The following is a 22026-nucleotide window of genomic DNA, read 5'->3' on the forward strand; positions in this document are numbered from 1 at the left end:
AATTAATTCGCTTTGGCTGTAGAGTATGTGTTTCTGTATTTTGCATTTTAAAGCCAGGACTTAGCAATCCTGTATGTCTCATCCTATTACTTGTCATGCAGTTACTGTCTCTTTAGAACAAATGTGTATTCCTGTCTGGGCTTATTAGCATTAATAGCTGTTCTGGTTGCCCAGTGGAATACTGATGCACAATGCTAGAAACTGAGAATGAGAAGAAGGTAGCTTTTAAAGGAAGTCACAATGCAAGGATTAAAGAGGGCATTGCTTTAGAAAAGTGCTCCTGTTCCTTGAAGTCAAACTGCAGCAGCAGATACAGGAGTTGAGATTGAACTTAACTGACATGTTGAAAATTAATTGAGGTATTTTAAAGGTATGGCTTTTGTTTGGAATGCTGCCACTTCCATTAAGGGAAAATAAGATTGGGAAACTTTGAGTCCTACTTAACTGTGCTTAAATAGTTCTCCTAGTAGCAAGTATAGGGAGTTCTGATATTTGGAAAGGGTTGTTGTTTCTCCCCAGTCCAAATTTCATGCAATGTCTATAGCCTATTTTCTAGCTAGAAACACTGCAATAGGCAGTCCTCAGCATCTATAGGAATTAGAAGTTTGGGGTTTTTTTCTGACTAAAGGCACATCTGTTTCCACACTGAAAAGCAAGTCACATAATTTTCATGGCTGTAAGCAGCAATGCAACTTGGTCCTTTTAAGCTGTGTAGTAACACGTAGCCTCATTTTTCCCAGTTGCTCTCTCTTTTTTTTTTTTTTTTTTTTTTTTTTTGGTGTTAAAAAACCTCACAATTTGGTTTAGTCTTTGCTATCTTTGTGAAATTTAAATTCCATTCTTCCTTATCTAACTTTTCCCAAGAGTGGCTTCGATAGATCAGAGGAAGTAACTTTGGTAATGCAACTTTCCTCATTTCCTGTATTTTATCTGCTTATTTTGTCATTCTGAGGAGCTGTGACGAGCAGTTTCACAAACCTGAAGATTTAAAATTGGAGAAATGACACCTAATTATGCTTTTAGATAATGGAAATGTGAGTTCAATACTCAGGAAAATGCTATAATGTGTATGTTTCTTGAGGGAGATAAAACAACATTTTGATGGAGAAGGCAGCAGAGAAGAGTAAATGTTAGGAGGAAGCTGTTCAAAAAGAGGAGTTTGTGGAGATTGCATTGCATTTTAGCAAGCTAAAGCAGGAAAGGTGTTCATGGCTTATTTGTGTGCAGGTTGGCAGCCTGCTGCTCTCTCCATGAGTAATGTATGTTGAGGAATGTACTGAGTTGAAAGAGACAGTAAAAATGTGGAAGAAGTTCTGCTTGTGCCAGGAGCTGTCACCAGTATTTTACGCTCGAACAAGGCCTGACTCTGGTCTCTGCAGGCAGTGGCGTTTGAGATGCCAATCCAGCGGCTGCCGCTCTTCCAGGGCGTCCACTGACAGTGTCTCACCGAGTCACATTGTTAGTTCTGTGGCTTTGCTGAAATGGGTTCTGGTTTTCCAGAATTAGAATGTGAATTTGACCACAGCTCAGAATTTTTTTTAATGTGCATGTAAGCAGAGAAAAGAGGAATACATGACTGAGTGCTGAGCAGCTTTCCTGTTCCTAGATGGGCAAGTGTGGGCTGTAGCAAGTGTCTCTAGCAGGTTACTGTACAGACAGCATTTGCTCTGAGATGAGGAAGGAAAGACAATAAAGGAGATTAGTGGCTTGGGAAATAAGATTAAAGCAGCAGAATTGGAGTAAAAAGCTAAGAGGTGAAAAATTGTTAAAACTTGATGCAACAGTTAGAGAAAATCCCAATATATAATTAGCTGTTGTAATTGATGTTAACTATTGCCTCTGGTACACCTTGTCTGTAGGGTGGGAATGAAGCTCTGTCCTTGTGTTACTTCATTGTACCAGAAGCTGAACAGACTTGAAATAAGAAGCATGGCTCATGCCAAAATTAAAGAATCCCAAAGTTGTAAAGAAGGAAACCCCTCTATCCTTATCTTATAATCATGTAGATCATCAAAACCTGTCTTTCCTGTATTCCATATGTTAGCTTCTGCAGTATATGATGGAAGCAGATAAATAACGGTTTGTAAATTTATGGTTTTATCTAGACGGAAACTTCTTTAAAGTCTGAAGTATGCCTTAGAATTGTATCCAAGGTGGTAACTTGCCATTTTCTACAACGTAGAAAAGCCTAGAATCTACTTTGGCTGCTTTTTCCTTTTTCTGATGATTTCTTAAAATAAGAAACCTGTAATTTCCGTTCGATCTTTAGCATTTGTAATTTGCAGGGTTTGGATGGTATCTAAATATTTAGGTACATAATTAATAATAATGAAATCAGAATCAATAAACCACGAAAGAAGTAGTGTTTTGAAAAGGCTGCTTGTGTGCTGAGGTGATGGGTTTGTTACTTGAACACAGTAAATTAGTTGAATATTAATAGCTGTGGTGTTTGGTACAATAGAATAATATGACTGTGATTGTCTTATGCTGCCTGGAAAGGATCTCAAAATGTTATAAACATTTTTAGGATTTTTTGGGAGGAGGTGTGGGATGTGTGGGTTTTCATAATTGGGAAAGAAGATGAGTAATGAATCTACAGATCAGTTATGTTTGTGCTGAGTACAACTGTATGTGACCAACCAATGGTGTTAGCAAGGTGGATGAAGATGTGATGTAAATAAGGCTTACAGGAAATGCTGAAGAGTTGGAATTTGGCCAGGATGTTCCCCTTGTTGCCTTTTTTGCTATTCTCAAGATCTACTTGTTCATTAAAATTATCAAAACAATTATCTTGGAAAGAGATGGACCAGCAAGCACAGTGTTATTGTAGGGCATATATGCACATGGGAAATAAAACCTGGAGTTATTTCTGTATTGAGGGCAATTTTCTTAAGATATCTTTGGATTTGCAGTGTAAGAGCAAAAGGGTAAAATTGTCTTAGACTTGCATGGGCAAATAGGATCTGAGTAAAAGACAGTCCCTTAAAAATAATTTGGTTGTAAAAAAATGAGCAGTTCAGGTGATCATAACTGCAGTTGTGGTTGGGAGAAAACAATAACATGAATGAGATTATTTTTTTGTCCTTTCCAGGGACAATGCAATGTTCTGTGCATGGTGCAATAGGTATATTAGTAATGGGGGAGGAAGATAAGGAGATAAACTTTAGGATCATATGATGCTTTTCAGTTTCTTCAGGGTATTAAAATGATGTAATGTGTCAAATCAAGTGTACGCCTAGTCTAGTACTTTATTGTGACTGGAGGATACTGTGACAATTAAATACAGCCATGCTCCCAGTCCTTCTCAATGGCAGATTCTGAGTAGAAGCTGAGATTGTGTCTGTAGTATCAATAGGTCAATGAACACAGGACACCAGAGCCCGTCCCTGGTCAGGACAGTGGCAGGTACTGCTACCTGGCATTGTTCAACAGGACCCTGGACTGCTTGCAAAAGTTTTACTTTTTTAGTTCTGTATAATTTCCTTCCATTCAACTTCCTCATTTTCTTTTTTTTTCTTTCTTTTTTTTTTTTTTTTAAAGTTCCTATTTCTAAGGGAAAAAGTTGTGGTGAATTTTTTTTTAGCCTTTTCCTGTCTGGCAAGAGTAACAGATGTAAGTGTGCAGTAACTGTAAGTGGTTCTTCAGGATGTGTCTTTAGCCAGGTCCTGTGCTTGTTCAAATTGGCTTCAAGGTGTTTTTCTTGCTGGGGGATTGAATGAAACATTCTCTGGCAAGTTGATCCAATATCTTCAAAAAGAAAGAAATCTGTACTTCCTACCTCTCTGAAATACTTAATTTCTTATTTTTCAACTTCAAAGCCTTCCCAGTGTCCTCCACAAGAACCAAGAGATTTCTTGTGTGTGCTACCACTGCAGTGATCAGTTCCTTGATTGTATAGGTTTCATACGATCCTGGGTGCATTAAAATGTATTATAAAAACTTGGCTTGCTTTTTCTCACCTTCCTTGTTTGTCTGTCTTCTTTTGTAGCGCATGATGCTGCTTCCCCTCTGGCATGCCCTTGCCCATCGTAATTTTTAGGGGTGCCATTAGTTTACAAGTATGTGGCCTTGCAGTCAAGTTTGAGTCCTTTAATATCAGTGTTTTCCTTTTAGACTCAAATTTAGACACCCTTGAAGAGGTCAGGCAGCTGGACTAGATGATAATTTTAGGTCTCTTCCAACTGAAATATTCTGTTCAAAACTTATAGTGTGCCTTAATACCTAGATGTAGTGCAGGTGAATAAAAAGACCTACCCATTTCTTCCGACAGCAGGCACTTAATGTACCTGAACTTTGACTTTGGCTCTGCCTTTTATTTAGGGTGTGGTGTTTCATGCCTATCGCAGAGGATTTTACACTGTGCTGTAATAATTTACATTATTGCTTCTGAGTCTAAGCCTCTTTAAGCCTGATTTATATTTTAGTAGAGGTAGAACCCATTCTTCTGTTTTTTTTTTTTTTTTTCCTGCAAAAATGTTGGTTAGTGTTTTGGGTATTTCAGAAAGTAGGAAAAAGAAAGACCTTTGTCTTTCAGTTTTTTTAACACCCACATTCAGCATCCTATCAAAAAATGTGTTCTTTTAATCAGTAATGTTGCACAAAAGAGTTCTTAGACATGAGCTTCTTAACCCTACTGGCTAAGCTTTATCTAGGGCTGTGTTTGTTCTGTGTCTCTTACCCACAAGTGCTTCTATTACTGGCTGCTTCTGTTGTGGCCCAGGGATGCTTTATAAGAATTTCCTCTTGGACAGTTGGCCTGATAACCAAGGACTGCCAGCTGCCCTATTTGCGTTGGGAATCAAGGATTTCCTCTGCCCAAGAGGACACTGACATCTAGTGGATGGGTTCCACTGACACAGGGCAAGAGAGCTGCTGCTTAGTGGCCATCTTTTTTCTAAACTTTTACCTAGTTTTTCTTTCATTTAGATTCTTGGAGTTGTTAGGAAAAAGGAAAAACAGAAAAAGCCCAAGCAATTTTTATGTAACTTCTGGAGTTTAAGGAGTAACATTCGTGCAGTCGAAGTAGTTGTGTTTTGTCGTTGTTGGGTTTTGGGGATTTTTTTGTTCCTTCAAGTCACCTGCATGTGCTCCTTGGTTGTTTGTAATAAAATGATTCAAGTTGTGGCATTGGCCCATTGTCCTCCCAGCCTGTGAAGAACGTAAGTTACCTGTGGAGGACAGCAGGGGGCAGATCACAGAATCATAGAGTGGTTTGGATTGAAAGGGGCCTTAAAGATCATCTACTTCCAATGGCCCTGCCATAGGCAGGGACATCTTGCTCAAAACCCTACCCAGCCTGGCACTGAACACTTACAAGGATGGGGAACTCACAGCTTTTATAGGCAACCTGTTTCAGTGTCTCACCACCATCACGGTAAAGCATTTCTTCCTAATATCTAAGCTAAACCTGCCCTCTTTCAGTTTGAAGCCATTCCCCATGTCCTGTGGCTACGTGTCCTTGGAAAAAGTCCCTCTCCATCTCTCTTATTGGCTGCTCTAAGGTCTCCTTGGAGCTTTCTCTTCTGCAGGCTGAACAACCACAATTCTCAGCAGGTGTTCCAGCCTCTACCTCCAAGACAGACGGTGCCTCTAAGTTGCCTTCAATTCTGTGCCTGTTGGTTCTGTGAAACTTGAAGCCTAATAATTGCCTCATAGCTGCCTTGCAGCTCATCCTGAACATCTGTTAGTTTAACTGGGAACCAAGTAGCAGGAGAAATTTTAACAAAACCGCAGGTTTTCCAGGAATGTTCCTAAGCAGAGAACAGTGCTTAGAAATCAAACTTTCTGAAAATACTCATCAAAATGTTAATATTGCTTTAAAGACAAAAATAGACATTTTGTTTGCAAAGTAATAAAATCCACATTTCTTTATCAGAGAAGATAAACACTGCCTAGAAAACACTGCCGCTTGACAGCAGGAGATGGCATGCTTAAGTATTGCTGCACATTATTGTTTGATCTCTCAAGTGTTTAAACTATTCTGCACTAGTACTCATTAAACAATAATGTAGTGGGTTTGGATTTGTTGACCATCTGGTAACTTTGTAAATGTGGTTAGAATGAGACAGTTTCAAGGAACTTAAATTTGGACTTAAACAAAAAGCTTTTCAGGCCCCTTTAATGGTACAAGTCATAGAAAGTATAGACTGACATTGCTTAGGACAAGGGTGTTAGACTTAAATGTTCAGGGACTGTTTTTAAAAGGAAGATATTGTTTCCTTGTCCAGAGTAAGCATTGATTTTTTTTTTTTTCCCCTGAGAGATGCTAATATTTGCTAGCATTCTTTGGTTACTTTGAAAGTATTTCCAAATAAAACCAGACCATTACAACCATTGCCATAAAAAAGAATTTGTGTTTTATGTGAAGTACTAGCAAACAAATGTAAAAGCTACTAACACTTTCTGTGTGTGCTTAGGCAATGCAAGCAATAGTAGAATATGAATGTTTCTGTCCTAAGAAGAAAATTTCATTAATTTCAAGTTGAATTAGTTTTCTTAATTTCAGACCACAAAGAAAATTAAAAAATAGTCCATCAAAACAGAAAAATCACAGCTTTAACTAACCTGTTATGCTAATTAAGAAGAGAAGCTATTTTTTTTTCTACATTCTCTCATGTGTTGAGAATTTATATTGTCTCATCTGTAGCTTCCCAGCATGCTGGACTTACTACTGAATACAGGTTATCAGGAACTATTCTGTGTCTTTTTTTCCTTGGTGACTTCTATAACACTTGAGTTGTCACTTAGTTATTTGTGATATGCATTTGTGTTTCCTTCATTATAACTTCTAGTGTACAACTTTGTTTGGCATTTTTGAGGTTTATTTTTTCCTCTTGTGCCCTGAAAGTTGGTTCTCTTGATTAATGTTAAATTCCCATCTTCATCTCTTACTGTCTTCTGGTTTGTCATCAAATGTTTGTTAGTGCACTGCTTTGCTGGAGAGGTCATGAAGGAAAATGCCTGCTTGTTCTGGGAAGTTTTTGAGAAACTCTGCTTGTGAGATCGCTTCAGTCAGAAGATTTTTTTTATTTTTTTTATTTTTCCTTGTAAAAACAAACTAAAGAGACTAGTCTCAACTGAATTCCTGTAGAAATTCACATACTCTTCTTTTGAATTGGCACCGTATCAAATACTTATTTGAAGCTCAGATTGGAACAGTTTCCTTTTCCAAGAAAGGAAGTGGAGTCACATATTCCACATAGATGAGAATTATAGATAAAGATCTTGAGGTGGGTTCTGAAGGTGTTCCCGTGCGTTTCTGAAATACCTGGAAGTAAATCTGTCATCCAGAACCCGGAGGTGTTGAATAAAATTGTTTGTGTATCAGATAAAAACCCTGTGCTATTGTTTACCAAACAAACTATCGACTTGTACATTCTGGATTGTAAATATTAATCTTTTTGAAGCCATGGCAGCTGAGGTTTATTTTAAATTTATCAGCAGCTTGATTGACAAAGCTCTTGTCTGAACCAGATTCATTCTACCAGTTGACTTGAGGACCATTCTATTTGTTGAAATTTGGCACTGTAGAAGGACTGTATTTTGCACATTAGCTGTGTAACAAATTTAAGTTGTGGGGCACTTAAAAACCCTTAGGTGATTGAGCACATACTTCATATGAGGTAATTTTTTCTTTGCTCTTCAAAATCTAAAAATTGCAGAAATAATTGCATTATAAATGTAAAAAAGGCATCCTCCAACTATTTGGAAAATAATTTAAAATTTGAGCTGCGGTTTTGATGTACAGAATAAAATTTATATAAAGGCCTTATTGTAGAAGTATGAGGAGTATAGTTGTACAGATTTTCAACACGGGCTTTAAGAGGATGTACAGTGAATGTCTTTTACTTGGCCCTTTAGGTACAAGCTTTTGTGAATTTTCAGAATTAAAAATTTCCTCAAAAATGTTCATGATTTTAAGAAGATTAAACTTCAAACTGTTTGATTAAAATAGTTTTTTCATTTACTTTCTGGTAACTTCCCTGTAATATTCTTTTATTTGTATCTTGTCAAGATACAGGCCTGCCAAAGAGACAACTGTTTCTTTTGTAGCTACTTTTGGATTGGCATGGCCTGAGAATACCTGGGATTGAGGTTACCGTGGACTTCAAAGTGTTAATGGTATGTCAGACAATAAATGGTTATGTGGGAGAAGCACCACAGCCTTTTCCTTGTCTTGCAGTGCTTATTGAACAAAATACGAGGAAAGTAAGAAACATTCTTCTTGAGTGGCAATACTATATTAGTGCTATAATGTGTACTCTGAGTGGTAACACTGTGTAGATGCCTGTGTTACTTTTGTAGGAGACAACTGCATATAATATAGCATGTATGGAGAAGATTTAAGGACCTTTTCTTTAATTCAGCAGAAACAAATTAAATGGTAGAGTTCATATTGTTCAAGCATTTGAACATTTAGCAGCGCTATTTGAATGTTCAGCCATTAAAGCAAGAACTTTAATGGAGAGAAATAATCTGAAGTCATGCATGGAAATAACTGGTTGTCTGAATTTATTGTTTCTGTACTAGCCATTACTGCTTTGGTTTCATTTCAATAGTTGCTTTATACCTCTTTCTGCCAGAATTATGAGAATTTTATTGGCCATTGGACTGTCCCATCTCTTTTTGAAACCAGAATGATGCTTGGAAGGTGTGTTCTTCTGAATTGTTGGGGACAAATTTGTTAGGCAAAAATTGACAGATACCGCAAATATAAATGATTACAACACAAAATTCCTTTGTCTCTCCATAAATATTGTGCTGGTTATTAGCTAGGGTTATTACAGTTGAAATCTTAGTACAAGTTTGTGACTTTAATGAGGCTCTTAAAATGCTATTGAACTCTATCATAAATGGCCTCTTTATAACTAGCACATTCCTTGGCTTCCAAACACAGCCTCAAAGAAAGGGTGAAAATAGTTGTGTGTTTTCTCCAGATAGTAGAAATGTATTTTCTATTTGCTATCTTATCTTTTTTTTACAATCCCTTATATGTTCCCTGTGTATGTGTTGCTGCATGGAAGTACTGATTCAGCGCTTAGCAAAAGTTTCTTATTTTTATTTATTAGATAGTGGGGGTTTTACTTGCCAATCATGAACTAACATAACTATTAGCAGTATCCTAGCTTTACCTGCTGAATAGTGGGGGTTCTGAACTGCTGAAAGTCTCTAAAGATACAGTGTTTTTATACAAGGTTCAAGATTGCTTAAAAAAAAAAAGTTAGACTTCTGGGGAAAGACAAAATTGGCATATTGTTATTGGAATTGTATATTTAACACTAAACTCATGCCACTGAGTAGCAATTCAGCTGTATGCCAAAGGATGTCACTGAAAGGAACAGCACCTTTGAGCTCTACAGATGTTTCAGTAAGGTAATTTGGACTCAAAACCAGATTGGAATTGCAGTGTTTCTTGACTGCACAAACAACTCTGCTTTTGACCCAGAACAGTTGTTAGACTCCAGCTTTTCAGCTTAAACTCGTTCTCAGTGAAAGTCTTACAGGGCAGGATCTGTGTTTCATATAAATTGGCAAGACATGGCTGTTAAAACCCTTTTGGGAAGGCAGGACGTAACAGCCATGGCAGACCTTTTTTTGAGGGAGGGTGTGTGTGTGTGTGTGTGTGTGTGTGCAGACTTATTAAAAGGCTTAAGTAAGGTTTTAATAAAGCTCTAAGACTATTCTCCTGTGCCTTCATTTATGGCAGCTTTGGTAGTGGGGGACTAGCAGGTAGGAAATTCTAGTTTACTTCTGTTGGAGTGAAAGCTCAGTGTTTCCTGTTTCAGTTGTGGTGCTTTTTTTTTTTTCCCCCACCTTGAATTGCTTGGAAAACAAACACTGACCTCAAGGAAATGTGTTCCAAGGCGTGGGAAAAGAGGAAGGGTTTTGCATCTTGTGAAGGAAGAGGGAGGAGAATTTGGGTTGGTTTCCCCCCCTTTTCTTTTGCGCTGAGCAGAAACAAAAGCAAAATACATTGTCCATGGATCTTAATGCTTCATGCCACATACTGTGAAGTCACAGGCAGGGGAATGGTAAAGACTGGTGAGGAGTAATAGGTGGTGATAGATGATAAAATATTTCAGGGAGAATTTATATGGTTAAAAACCATCAGTATTCTTCAAGGACAGAGGCTAGTACTTATTTAGATCCTCATGCTGTTTATTGATATGAATGCTTGTCACAGGGTGCTTTTGAGTGTTTCAGGATGTTATGTTGGTTGAGACACAAGCACTGAAGCTGAAGAGCCACAAAGCTGTCACAAACAGTGACTGGTCCAGCTCCTCCTGTGGCCATGAAAAAGTATGGCTTGTGTTCCATTTAGCTGCCTGATTGACCTGGAATAAAATCTCTTGCCTTTGGGGTGTTCTTTGTGGAAAAAGTCTCAACTTGCCTTCAGATAATCTCTTCTAGGTTTCCTAGGGTTGGTCCTGGGGACATTGTTACTTTGGTATCCATTCCTGTTAACATCAGAGCTGTTGGGTTTTGAAGCAAACCTGGTGTGCGTGAAGGAGACAAGGACAAGTATCTACTTCATCTCTATTTTGGGTGGAGGACATGGTCTGTAGAAGTCTTCACTCAAATGTTGCACTGGCAGTGTCAGTGTCACATCCCGGATGTCAAAATTTGATTGACTTCAGAGACAGAGTTTGAGATAGACTGTCTAGATAGTGGACTGAAGTGTGGTCACCTTTTCTGGATAAGACAGAGTGGCTCTTGAAGAGATGTTTACCTAAACCTACAGCCATTTTTTGTTTTAAATCAAGATTAAATGTGATGCTTTTAATACACTTGTGCTGTCAGCATGCATAAAAAACCTTTTACTGAAGGAATAAGAGGAAAATGATGAATCCAGTAATTTGGAAATCATGATTTTAAACAAGGGGTTCCCTGGTTTGCGTTTTATTTCTTTATTTCTCCAAGTGCTTTGCTTCCATATGCTGTTTGGGTTTATATTGTGAGGACAGAAAATCATCTTGTTGCAAAAAATCTGAGGCTTATTTCTGTTTTGAATTATCAACAATTGTTCTGGAATTGCTCTAACGCTGCTAAGAAGCCTGTTATTTGTAGTGTGAGCTAATGTTAATGTTAACCTTTTCTGGTTTTGCATCAAGGTGCTTCCTAGACTTGAGTCCAAAGCAGTCAACTTTCTAATTGTGTGCTTTCATACTAATAGAAATTTTCATGTTCTTCACTCATAGTCTATAAAGAACTCTTACAACTTCATTGTCCAGCATGTTTTCACTTCTTGTAATGTGTTCACAGTAGTCACTGCAATAATGTGAGTGTGCTGAGGAAACAGTATAGTTCAGAGATGGGAAGTTATAATCCCAATTCTTAAAGAGTATGCTCCAGGACTTTCTAAAATATCTCAGAACATATGTTAGTAACCTACTAGTTAAAACTAGATTATGCTTTAGTAATTTAATGTTCTGCTTTGCTGGATTATTTCCTTGCTTGTCGCCAAACCACGGATCTACTTATTCTTCTCCAACCTTGTAAAACTGGCAGTAGGTATGTGGCTTAACTATTATGTGGAACATAAATTAACTGTAACTGTAATTGATAGTACTGTTAGTTTAGACTAGGATTGACATGCAGATAGTATAAAAATAGTTTCAGAAAAGAGGGAGAGGAAAGGAGACTTTTGAAGCACTCAGCCCACATTTTGATAGTGTCTGTGTAAATCTATCTTTAGTTATTAGCAGCGTGCGAGATGTGTCTGATTCTTATGTTTTTCTTAGGGAAAATACAGGTTTGGAAAGATGGGAAATGTTGGTCTTACTCTGACAATACCTAATTCTGGAGAATAAGCTGCTGGTTTGGGTTTTTTACCTGTTTCTGGTTTTAGTGTGATACTGAAGAAAGCAGCCTTAACAGGCTGCTTGCAGTATTATCATTTTGCCTTCTCTGCATGAGGATATACCAGCATTGTCTTCATTGGCTGATACTTCTTGATGGGATAGAAATCTCTAATTAATGCAGTAACATTCACCTCTTTACTGAGAAAATATCAGAGAGTTAAGATGATGTAAAATCATAAAATGTCTTGAGTTGGAAGGGACCCACAGGGATCGTTGAAGTCTAACTCCTGTACAGAACACACTATACAATCTAGTACTGAAACGATGCTGTTTTCAGTTGTCTGGGTAATTTTGGAGGGCTTTTCTTTTACACGGTTCCCACAAGCTTCCTGGAACACTGGGGGTTTTTTGACTCATCACTGTCCTGCTATGAAATGCTGAAGACAGAGCTCCCAAGGGAGTGTAGTTAGCAGGCTTGTATATTAATCACTTCAGCAGAGATTCCCTTGGAGCACCTAGAGCTTGAGGGTTAGTAGGTGTTGCCAGAAGAGAATGCCAAGGCAATGAAAACTCCTCGTTCTATCAGTTCAGCCTGCAATCTCCTTTCAGGGCTTTGTTCAGAGAGATAGGTCCAGTGCAGGCTGCTAGCCTGTTATTTTGCAGCCAAAGCCATCTGTGAATGTTGAGATACAGTGAAGTTTTACAGATCCCAATCATTCTCCTTTCATTGTTTATGTTTCACTAGTGTTTGGGAAGGTTTTTTCCCTCCTTCATGAGGGCTAGGAATTCTTGGAAACAATTGCTGTTTGAAAGGAATCAAAAGGGAAATATTGGCATGGGTCACAAGTGTATGCTGTTTTACAAGTACTCCTAAGACAAAGTGCTGTTCACTGTGTTCATTTATTCCTTGCTATTGCAACCAGGAGCTACACAGGCACTCCTGAATAGTCTGTTCTCCACCTGAGTTTACTACCATCAGCTAGTCTTGGTGTTTCCCAGAGACCTCACTGGTGAGAAAATGGTATCGGAAAATTCCAGTTGGATTTGCAAGGCCTTGAAGTTAAAATACTTCTGAAACCAAAGCAGTTTTAGGAAGTCAGAGCCCCATTTGAACACTGATACCAAAGTCTGCATTGAACTGTCTGTTGCCAAAGGCATCTCTGGCATTTCTTCATTCATAGGTACAGAATCTGAAACTTGTGTAATCTGAGTATAGATGAGCAGAAGATAGTAATTTTGACATTTTTGTGGTAATTTGGTTCATACTGCTCCATACAGGTACTTTTTTCTCACAGTATAAGTACTAGGGAATGTATTCTGCCCTATTAATGTTTATCTAAATTATTTGAATGAGACCAGAGTTGCACATAATTCTTGTGGTTTTCTTCCCCTCCTGTTAGTAAGAAAAATGCAATGTGCGCTTTAAAATAGAAATAGCTGTCGTATTTAATGAAATGAGTGCATTAATACAACATTTTTTAAGTGTTTCCTAGCATCTTCTTTTATGCTCTGATTTTTAAAGTAACTTTTATGGAAGCTTTTCTTTAATTGTTTGTTTCTTTGAATATTTCTTAATGCACTTAGGCAAATTTTGCAAACCAAAATATGTTCTGTGTGATTGGCACAATGTCGGGAGACCACTGGCAGAGCTGTGTAGAACTTCCTGAGCCCGGTTCTTTGGCCTGTTGTCACATGGCAAGTGGGTGTCATGGAATACTGTAGCAACTGGCATCTGACACTCTGGTATGTCCTGCTCCTCAGGAATGGTCAAAAAGGAGAGTCAAGAGAACATCCCTGTTTTATTATCTCTTGTTTTGCCAATTAGAAATGTCAGACAAGACTTAGGAGGCAGTTTGGGGACTGGAGATAACAGAAACTCTGGTGAACTATTTGTCATGTTCTCCTTGAAAAAAAGCCTGGAAAGGAGTCAAAGGAACTTTTGTATCTTAAATAAAGTTTATTCTTTTGAAGTGAGTTCTTTAAATTTCAATAAGCTATATAAATGCTTTCTTTAATCCACAAACAGCACTTCTATGATACTAGGCATCGTGTCTTTACAGGCTTTGGAAATGGTCAAATAAATAAATAAACTGACAATGAAAGTCAAAGATCTGTATTTCCTGAAATGATTGAACAAAGTTCTTCTTAATATGGTGGGATTACACAAGTTCGGTTTGAAAAGCTGGTTTGTCTTTTCATAAACACTCTGAAGTAGATTTGTAGTACAGATTGTAAAACCACTGTGGAAGTTGGAAGTATGTTTCTGAAACTTAAATTGTTTCAAAGACTCATCTCCCCACTGTCACATGTGGTGTTTGTCACCACCCCACAAACCACTTCTGTCACACAATGAATAAGCAGAATTAAAATTGAGCTTTTCTAATGAGTGGAACTAAAGGCCTTGTGAATGTAGTTCTTAAAGTATATATTTATGGGTCATCATACTTACTCTTTGACCATTTTGTTCTTAAGAGAACATACCAGTGAAGATTTTTGTGGTACTGGAATAGCATTCCCACTGAATAGGCGAGTGTCACGGAAGCGCCCAGTGTTATCTGCAGAGGCACCAGGCTGGACCTCCCATGACCCTGCTGTTGGTGTCCCAGTATCTTCAGGGAAGCATTTTGGCAGTTTACTCACTTAACCCAAAAGTGAGTGCTGCTTTGTACTGTAGACAGTTGTTTATTAAGAATTAGCATGAAACCCGGCTGAGACAGATCTTGCTGGCTGTCTTGTCAGCTTAGTGTAGTCTGAACAGAATTCCTTTCTCTTCTGCCCTGTCATTACCCCTGTTCTGCTATTGAGTACATTCTCCTCCTCTTGGTCACTCTGGGCTGTAACCTAGGAAGCACTGGATCCCTTACATCCCACAGCAGGCTGTGAGCACACTGCAATAGCCTTCTGCAGGAATTTTCTATTGCGTGTAGGGCGGAATCCTCTGCTGAGTCTGGCACTTTTCCATTCCTGTGGTAGTCTGTTCAAAGCTCAGTTTTTAAAATTCTTTCCTTACTCTTTAGTCAATTCTTCCTCTTCCAAAGCATGAAATACATGTTATTCAATGTAGCTGATACTATAAATCACAAAGAATGATCCTTACTTGTTTTGATTGCTCTCAGGACCGTACTTAGGTATCTTCTGTTACCCATGTCACAGAACAGCTGGTAAACACACATTAAAAGCATGGATCCTGAAGTATTTTGGAACAGATGTGTGCTAGAATCAACCTGTATTTAATTTCCAGGCTTTGCCTTGGAGCTGGGCTAAGCTAATTGTACTTTCTGGTCTGTTTAGCGGACTGTAGAGCAGGGGAGAATGAATCATGTAGGGAGGAAGGCTATGATGGATTCTCATAACATTGCTTTCCAGAAAATGAAAGTTGGTGCTAGTCACTCGAGTCTTTTTGGCTTACAATTCGTCCAAATTGTATTGGTGGAAGTTTTTTCTTGCATGCCTTTAAAATGGGCTAAAGCAAAAAGGATCACCTTCTTAGGATGCTTTTTCATACCTAACCTGACTTCCTTGAGTGTGTTCTTTCTCAGGTAAAATAACTTTTGCTTCTAGTCATGGTTTGTAGATGTAGTTTTTCACTAAACTTCTTTTAAGCAGAGTCATAACATTTGTCCCATAAAAATGAGTAAGATAGAGGAAAAACCCTTTAAAACTCACAGCCATGTTGGAACACTACACAAAATCACACTAGTGACTGTGCTTAGAAAGTATCATCATTGGTCTTTGCTTTTTTTTCATACCTTAATTGGAGGTTTCTAGCCTATATCTAACTGTTTCTCAGCCTTGCAGTTCATAGCTAATTTAGCCAAATTATGTGCATTCATCTGGCTTTTTCTAGACTCCTGACTGTGTTCAATTTTAGCACAAGTGATATTTTTTGGCTTAGGAAAGGTCAGTGTTACGTAGGACAATGTCTCCTATGTGCAGTGGTATTCTTTGTCTGTGCTGTGTGACGAACCAGGTTTCTCTGCCTGCTGTGCATAGAAGTTGTGCTGTGAATTTGTCTTTAGTGTTGCAAAGATGAGTGTAATCTGCAATGGGGGCTTCCAGGAACTGTTTGTGTCTTTTTAGGAATTGAATCTTCCTGTTCCTCACTGTAGCAATGCTTTCAGATTAAATATTTATAGTTTCATCACTGTGTGGTCGGAGACTTACTATCACACCTCCAGATATTTACTGTTTTTCTTCATTGACTAATACTGCAAGCTTCTCAAAAATTCATTTTAAGAAAAAAAAAGTTGCAGGCCAGTTCTGTTGCTCTTTTTAGTGTTCAGTGATTTAATCTGTGATGAAGTCCTTGCAGAAGACAAAAAAATTGAAAACTGGTACTACTTGATTTGCTTTGGTTTTGGTGTTGGTTTTTTTTTTTTCAAACCTGCCATTTGTTTTTGCCCTGCAAATGTCACTTTTCTGGTTTATTAGATGTGTATTATTCAATTAAATTAATGACATGTTTTATCCACTTTTGCATAGGTAATTTGATTTTTTTTTTTTACGATAGCCATATAAATTTCATGAAAATGTTTTTTGCTATGTAAGAGAGATGCTAAGTTTTATATGATTTTCTTCTTGGGGTTGAGAGTGGGACTAGGACAATTTTGGACCTAATATGCATATTTAGTCACCTCATTTGCATAGTAAATTAGGAGGAATTATTGGAGGGCTTGAGTTGCCAAAACATGTTTTTAATTGAAGTGTGCAGTGAGTGTCCCAAGTGTTTTCTTCTTGAATTCTTCTAAAGATACTAAAACTGGCTTTTCAAACAGATGATCATTTTTATGATACCCTTCTGCCTGTACATTGTTGCATAGTCAGTGACAAACAAGATTTACATTTTTAACTGACAAAAAACCTCTCCCATTGTCTCCCTTCCCCAAAAGAGCACAAATCGTGAATGTTTTGAGTCTTCACATGTATAATGATGCATTGGATATAGAGGGAGGGAAACATGAAGAATGTCTTATCTTTCTATCTGAGCAGAACACCCCTCACTGGAGATGCTAAACTTGCTTGAAGCTACTTTCAATCTTCGTCTTGATAGTCTTATGCACCACCACCATGTCAGTGTTGATAGAACGGCTGGGTTTGCAACCACCAGAGTTAAATTTCTGAGTTCTTTAATGTTCCTTTTTAAATCTGGATGTCTACACAGTCTAAAATAACAAGAACTGCTGGCTCCTCTTGTATTTATTTTTTTCAATGAGAACTTTTCCTCCTCAGTTTTAAGGTTGCAAATGCCTAACTTATTTGGGATGATAAAAGCTGTATTCCTCTTTTTATTTCCTAGGTCACTGGAAGGCAGGGGCTGGTTTTTATTATTAGAGGTTTTGACTTGCTCACATTTCTAAGATTTGAAAAAGATGGAGGGGGGAAAAATGACATATTGTTGTGAATACAGCAGACCTCCTGTCACTCATCTTAACTGTGAATAGCTTGTGCCTGAGAGATGGGGACATTCTTTCTTTGAGCTTGAAACTCAGCAGGAGTTGGGTGTTAGGAGTTGGCACCAGTTACATGTAAGATTTTGGTTTCTGTTCAGTTGTCAGTGCTGGAAGCCTTGTGCCTCAGAGCCAAGTGCCAGCTGTTTGTGAGCCAGCCCATGCTGTGCTCTTCCTCCAGGTATCCCGAGGTGTTTCTATTTCTCACAGGTATTGTTATGCAGTTCTTACTCCACAACAGGGCAATGTGTGATCTAAGTAAAATATGGCCATAGTCCATGCTGGTGCTGTAGTCTTTTCCAAAGTTCCATGTTTCATGATGCATAGAGCTGGCATCAACTTGGGTATAAACTGTGCTAAAAGTACTGGATAATTAGATGTTTAAACTTCATTGTAGTGAGTATCGTAAAAGAGAAGAAATTTTTTTCCTAGTAATCATCTTCATCAATGAAACGAATACCTTGTGATGTTTATCTTGAGGCTTGAAAATATAACATAAATCTTTTATTTCAGAGGTTAAGAAGATTATCAACAAAATACAGAACAGAGAAGATCTACCCAACAGCCACTGGAGAAAAAGAAGAAAATGTTAAAAAGAATAGATACAAGGATATATTGCCATGTAAGTCTGATTTACATGTTAATAGAAGACAAAGGAAAGGGCCTGTTATTTTCCATGTATTTTGAATTTTACTTTTTAGTTATTACTGAAAGGCAAAATTGGAGATAATTTGCTGAAAGATGACGTTCTTAAAATTTTTATTTTTAACTTGGAAGGCAAGGTGACTGAATATTCTTACATTTTATCAGGAGAGGTATCACCTGAAGGTAAATATGTTGTGGTTATGAAGCAGAATCAAGCCAACACTTTCATTTTAGCTCAGAATAGTTGAGAACTCTACTATATGCTTAAATGTATGTTTTCCTTAGGAGCATGTTATTCTTGGTATGCAAGATGTCAAATGTCAGCATAAACTCTAGGTGAAATTTTAAGGAGGCTTAGGGAACCTGGTTTAAAGTAAAATAGATATTTTTTGCCTATTTGTATCTTGAAAATCGTTTTGGAGAACTTTCAGTGCTGGATTAGCTTTGGTTTCTATTTTGCTAGAGTCCAAATGAAATTCTTTTTAATGTGTGGACACAGAAAGTAAGACTCAGAGCACAATTTAGATTTTAAACCCACCAACATGTGGATACAACAGATCAGTGATCTGAAATTACAAGACTGTCTGTTACACACTCACTTTGTGTAGCTCCTGAGGCCACTTATTTCAGAAGCTCTCACTGCGCTTCTTGATCTGAAGAGCTGACAGTGAGATTAAAGGGTAGTCTTCTGACAAATGCCACTTCTCTTATCCCAGAAGGTCAGCAACAGGTACATTTTACTCTGCTTATTAGTTGGGAGGAAATGTTTGATAGTGAAAGAGAGTGAAAAAGAGAGAGGAAGTTGTTATTGTCATCTGATTAACAGTGTCCTGGCATTTTGGTAGATCATGAACAAAATAGCAAAATCTTGGTAGCACGCGGGCTGAGTTGGTGAGACAGTAGCACTGCAGCAGTGAATGGCTGCAACTATTGCAGTAGATGAGCATATCTGTCATCTGCATGGAAATAAGAGCTGAGTCACTCGGATCTGGAAGGGAACGAAGCTCACAGTGGGGAAATGAGCGAACTTCAAAGCCGAGATGGAGGAAAATTGAAGGTATATTTTCAGTTCAAGTGAATGTCTCAAACATCCAAAGGCTCTGGCAATGAAGTGATGGGAGACCAGCTTGAAATGAAAAGAAGCAGGAGAAAGGCAAAGTATCATTGCCTATCTCTTGTAAATCCAGGAAAGAATGTACATTTGTAACTTAATCAGAGATTAGTGCTGTATTTATCAGAAATTGTTGCTGCTTCCAGAGAGATCAGTACCTCAGCACTAACTCAACACTGGCTTCAGAGTAGAAGATGCATGTTCCCATTGCAGTTTACTAAGCCATCCTAAATGGTAGTTAAATGCAACATGGTGTTAACTGGTCACCTGAAGAACTGATCAGTTATTGTGAACTGAGCCTTTAAGTTATATAATAATATCCAAGCACTTAGAAGCTGGGAACAGCAGTGGATATTTTTGGGGGAATTCTACTCCAGACCTTGAACTCTGTAGCAGATGAGCTGTGGAACACAGAGACAGGATGGCAATGTTGACATTTGGAAGCTGCTCTAGAATTTTGGATCTAATGTGCTGGGAATATAAGATCCCTCATTAGCCTGCTCGTTTAATTAGTCTGTTCTGCCACTTAAAAGCAGTTTTTAGTATAAAGTCTTATGACACCATTGCATGCTTAGAGAGTGTTCTTGCTTTTACAATCTATGTATCAGAGTGTAACACAGTGCAATGTGTTTTAAGGCTTTTTCTAGGCCTGTATATGAGTGTGCTGTCTTTAGATTTGTGATCTAAAAGTATCGTAATTTACACTTGTGCTTTTTTAAGAAGCATTATGTGGTAACACAAATTTTTTTTTGCATGTTATGAGGACTGGCAGAAAAATTTCACCAATTTGCAAACTTTTTGGAAGAACTTTCTGAATAGAAATAACTTAGCATTTACTTCTTGTGGGCGTGGTTCCCTGTTTTATTATCGATGATGTTTTGACAAAACAAAAAACGCAACTAACCATATTTGTTCTTTTGAAATATATTTGTTCTTTGTCATTTTCTTGAATTTAGGTCTAATCAAAGGCTTAGCAGCTGTTCTGTGGTTGAGGAATTGACCCTGGGAGCATAAAGTAACAAATTGCTCGAGAAGCTGCTGTTTCTACAGATAATTCTGTTGCCCCATTTAAAGATAATTTCTTTTCTGATATGGATTTTCAACTAGAAGAGCCTCTATTGCAGAATAGCTTTAACAATTTTTATATGATAGCTAATAAGTTTTCTTATCAACAAGAGCTGGAAGGACTGGCAAACCTGCCAACCGCCTACACCATTTTAGTAACAGTCAAGTTGTTGTTGTATTAAAGAAGCAGGTTTTTTTTTAATGCTAAAAAGAATACCAAAATGTTTAGTTTATTCTGTCAACAAGTAATAAAGCTATTTTTATATTACTGAGGATTTTAGTCTCCAAAGATCTGCTGTTTTTATTAGAAGCTTTCTCTGAGACAGTCAGTAATGTTTGAGGCAGAAACTTGACATGTCCAAAACCCCCTAAATGAAGGAATCTGCTGCTTCCTAGTTCAGAAGTGCTGCAGCAATGAGCCTAGCCCAGTGTTTAGGGGATAGGGGTCAGTCTGTGCCTGAGCAATAAACCCTGGTACCTGTTTCCTGATGCAATATCTGATGGAGTGCTCCTTGGCAGAGACTTTGAGAGCTCCCAGCTGCTTTAACTGTGCACTGGTGTTTTATGCTTTCTGCTTTCCCTAAGTGTGCCTTAATTTTGACCACCATGATCTGTGTTAATGTTGTATAACTGCAGTTTTGATGGCTTCTGGTTAATTGCATTTTGCGTCTTTGTAATGAATTGCTCTTGGAACTCCAGGAGGTGGTATCCTGTGAACTTGAGCATCCGAAGCACATAGCAGTAGGAGCTACTCTGCTTTTCTCTACCTGACTTGGTTTACCCACAAATCAAATGTACTGACTTGCTTGTGTGACCTATCTTTGGGAAATGTTCTTTAATGTACTATATATATTATATTTACTGTTATAAACTGATTTACATGTGTTGTAATCCTTTTTCAAATAAATTATTATTTTTTTTTTAGTTGATCACAGCCGAGTTAAACTGACCTTAAAAACTCCCCCACAAGATTCAGACTACATCAATGCAAACTTTATTAAGGTATGTCGTACAAGTTTAAAACAGTTCTTCAGTTCTTTTTAAGCTTTTATTTCATGTCAGGGCAGTTTTAATATTACAGTCTAACATAAGACTTGAAAGCTGTGAGGGAAGATATGCTTTTATTATGACTTGAATAAATTTGCAAACATGATGCCATTTATAACACAATCTTTAAAGCTTTGATTTTACTTATAAGTGGAAATATAATGTAAAATACTTCATTTTAAAGTGGCAGGTGAGCAAATCGGAGCTTTATACCATAGGAAAATTCAGATGCAGTTGTTTTAACAGGTGATGTTTTTAGGGACCATAAATGAGGTGTTTGACAAATTGTGTATGTTACTACACATTTTGCTCTGTTCATGGAAGAAGCATGGCAATGGAATTATATCTAACATTCTTAAAGAGAAGCCAGAATTTGACTAAAAGCCTGTTACAGTTTTGTTTCAAAGTATTTAGGTCTTGAGCTGTCTTTGTAGCTTTACTCTGATGCTGCTTCTACACAGTATTTATTTTTCAGAAACAGGTGTTCCTGTAAATCTTCCTGCGTGAACATTTAGCTTGAAAAGCTGAATATTGAAGTACTGAACATTTATATAAAACAATTTTTTAAAGTCTGTGTTTTTGAAATGTATTACAGGGAGGGAGGAACTTAAAATTTGTTCAAGAGAATGCCCTTTTGCAGAAAGATTTTTAATTTTTCATCACTGAATGTTAGAGTAACAAAGAAAATGCAGACTTAAAGAGAATCTTCAGAATCTGAACATACAGAAACTTATTTCCTGTGACAGTTTCTGGCAGTGCTGTAGCTGTTGTAATCTTGGGCTCCCCTGAGATCACCAGCAGAATTCCCACTAATGTAATTAGGACTCGTTTCGTATTCACCCCTCCTGTTGTATATAAAAAAAAAGAAATTCTAATTTTACACGGTTATAACCCCAAACCTTTTTTTATT

General features: G+C 37.6%; 1 protein-coding gene across 2 annotated transcripts in view; it reads left to right on the top strand.

The window, feature by feature from the left end:
• PTPN12 (protein tyrosine phosphatase non-receptor type 12) overlaps positions 1-22026 on the top strand; it is a 70200-nt gene that overhangs the window by 14061 nt on the left and 34113 nt on the right. For both annotated transcript variants that reach the window (XM_048300387.1, XM_048300386.1), the window contains exons 2-3: positions 17762-17870; positions 20995-21071. In XM_048300387.1, the coding sequence (XP_048156344.1) occupies positions 17762-17870; positions 20995-21071 (186 nt within the window). The remainder of the gene's footprint in view (positions 1-17761; positions 17871-20994; positions 21072-22026) is intronic.

The sequence above is a fragment of the Corvus hawaiiensis genome, chromosome 4 (assembly GCF_020740725.1).
Source record: "Corvus hawaiiensis isolate bCorHaw1 chromosome 4, bCorHaw1.pri.cur, whole genome shotgun sequence".
In the NCBI taxonomy this organism is placed as follows: Eukaryota; Metazoa; Chordata; class Aves; order Passeriformes; family Corvidae; genus Corvus; species Corvus hawaiiensis.